General features: G+C 38.6%; 1 protein-coding gene across 1 annotated transcript in view; it reads right to left on the bottom strand.

Annotated features, from left to right (window-relative positions):
• LOC116694321 (CMP-N-acetylneuraminate-beta-galactosamide-alpha-2,3-sialyltransferase 1) overlaps positions 1 to 1683 on the bottom strand; it is a 6230-nt gene extending 4547 nt beyond the window's left edge. The window contains exons 1-2 of the mRNA XM_032524005.1: positions 1639 to 1683; positions 1084 to 1351 (exon numbers count right to left, since the gene is read on the bottom strand). Of these exons, the coding sequence (XP_032379896.1) occupies positions 1084 to 1311 (228 nt within the window). The 5' untranslated portion in view covers positions 1312 to 1351; positions 1639 to 1683. The remainder of the gene's footprint in view (positions 1 to 1083; positions 1352 to 1638) is intronic.
• Between the last annotated feature and the right edge of the window lie 1230 nt (positions 1684 to 2913).

Raw genomic sequence — 2913 nt, 5'->3', positions numbered from 1 at the left:
AGAGACAGTAGCATATGACAGTAGCAACAGCTGAGAGGATTCGGGTCTGTGGTGACCAGATCCAACTCACACAAATTTCCATCTCCCATTCTCTCTTTACTACCACACCCACCATAATTTTGAGTATTACACAGTTAATTTTTCTGCTCTAACTATTTCTATCCATTTCTACATCAATTTATGCTGGAAACAATTGAACATATTGAAAAATACGGCCCTCAGGTGTTTTGTTGGGGAAGTAAATCTCTTTAAATGTGCACGTGGAGCTTATACGTGAATCATACATTATTCATTTGAATGAATTTATAAATCCCTGGACATCCTACAGCTCAGATTTGTTTCATCAGATTTCTGCTCATGTTCACAACTTTGTGCACATTCTAAAGATAACTCCTCCCATCTCTGTTGTCCAAGATTTGGAGAGTTGCAATATAGTCTGATGGTAGATCTATAGATAAAACTTATCTTTCAGAAATTTGATTGACACTTCAGCGTGACAAAATAGGGCGTGTGGCGTGTGAGGTTGTGTAACTTGTCAAATGCGTTTGTCTCATGGTCAATGCGTGAGAGTTGGCAGCCCTTGGAAAAATTAGCTATGCAGTAGCTAAATCAGTCATCATTGTAGATCGACGATCATCACGATTTTCTGTGAGTTTTTAAAGAACGGTGGGTCAGGAAGGATGTCCCTGATGGTCATTAAGTAGCCCAGACAACGGCTTTATGCAAATGAGAAGTGGGCAACTGGACGTCCCGCTTCTTGAAAGTCACTTGCTACCAGAATGCATTGCCAGCAGCTCACATAGTCAATAAAACGTGGAAATGATGCTCGCCAGTGGACACGTTCCATAAGTAGCATTTGAGTGGCACAGTGAATTATGTTTTCCCTCAGTCTATAACTAACTGTTGGGTAGCAGAACTTTTGTAATATAATATAATAATCAACTGACTTATTTATTTATTGATACCTTCAATGTTAAAGATGCATTTAAGGTCAAAACACGCCCCAATGATGGATAATGTATTGTTCGGTTTAGATCTAAAGTGCAGGTTGAGAGACTGCTTTCTTGTAGGAACACAACGTACCTTCCACCAGCTGAAATCGTCCTCTGAGAGGTTGTAGTTTGCCGACAAAAATGGTTCAACAGATTTGTTGAAACGCTTCATAAACCACGGATCATCTTCGGATAAACATCGCTCACAAGCACAGGGCCTTTGGTCCTGGGGCAGGTTGCGTGACATAAATCCACTCCAAGACACACAGATAGTAACCGCACACAGCAGGGAAACGATGGCCCTCTCTTTTATTTTCATCTTGGCTGTGGGATACTTCTGATTGGGAAACAGCTCCAAACTGTAGACAGAGTGTGTGGTGAAATAAACCGGAAAGTCGACAATCATAAATTGAGAAAACCTTGTCATACTCTTCATTGCAACCTATAATTATCAAAAGAAAAGTAGGCTGTTTGGTAGTGGAAGACTCCATTTAGATAAAACCATCTTTATATCAAATGAATACAGCAACCAGTCATGACATAACTACCACAGTTTGCATAATTGCTCTGATGACGGCTGAGGATTTAAGAAGTTTTAAGAATATCCATGCTATGTATATTAAGAAGGTTTTCTTTCTTGTCCTACCTGATGAGAGTGTATCCACCTCTACTCCAGCTGTGTTGAGACACATCTGACTATATAGTATCAGCAGGGAAACAAACAGGTTTAGTGTTTCCCTTGACATCCCTTTTTGTAGGGAGTGGTTTGTACACAGGTGTCCATGATTCATCAAAACCCTAATATTGAGAAATATTACAAACGATTCTGCACAAAGTTTTTGATTTCCAGCCTTCTTCTTTGATTATATGAACATAGGCTATGAATTCATTAATAATTATTAAAAGGTTAATTCAGAAAGAAAAATTTTCTTTTTAGTGTTTAACCCCCCTGTCTTTGGTCCTCGGATCAACTGTGACACGTTTTTAAAGCTTCTATATCACCAAAACAAAATTACCAAAATCGCCCAAAGATATCAGTGATGGTTCCATACTCCGCTCTTCCAAGGTCAAATTACTGATGAGTTTACTTTTATAGATTGAAATGGCTTCAAAATAGTATCCTGGTTTAACTTTAACAGTCTGTGACTTTCCATCAACATACGTTTCTCTTATCTTAACTATTAATCCAAATAATTCATAATTTCAACATATTTTAAAACCAAAATGTATAAATTAATAATCATACAAGTTTAAATCTAGAGGTAATCTGTGTCATCTCAGGAACTGATTTTCTTTTTTGATAAATCTATTGTGGAACATCTGCAGTTGTTCATTATCAAAATCGGTGTTGCCCGTTCACAAACGTGTCCTTTTTTATGAATCTTGACCACCACCATCAAATTCAAATATTCCTATCGGCTTGAAATTTTACATTTGCGCTTGCATGAACTGGAGCAGAGTCCGCCATCTTGAAATACCTTAGCCGCTGAGGGACATCCAGGCTATACTGCTCTGTCTTTCATGTTTGTGAATCACAGCTGTTGCTAATGGGAACAGAGGACCACACGGATCCAGAATCCCAATTTCCGGATCAGGAGTCTTTTTCTTCTTCACCCAGACAAAGAAACTGGATGTTGGATACATAAAAGAGCGAGAGACTGGCATCACATTGGCGCTGCTTTGGACGCCCACACCTAATACCCACTAGTTACTTCTCCTCCTTTTTGAAGCGCGACGGCCACCGTAGCTGCAGCACGTACTCGAACTGCGTGGCGAGACACGATTATTACGATATATGAGAAAAAAGAAATTCTTACACAATGTAGCTTCAAGAGTTTGTAGTGGTGGAAAAAAAGCAATTTTCAAAAAGGTATTTTTTAATAATAATACTAATACATTTTATTTAACAGCGCCTTTCTAA

This window comes from Etheostoma spectabile, chromosome 8 (assembly GCF_008692095.1).
Source record: "Etheostoma spectabile isolate EspeVRDwgs_2016 chromosome 8, UIUC_Espe_1.0, whole genome shotgun sequence".
NCBI lineage: Eukaryota > Metazoa > Chordata > Actinopteri > Perciformes > Percidae > Etheostoma > Etheostoma spectabile.
This window is presented reverse-complemented; position numbering and strand designations above follow the sequence as displayed.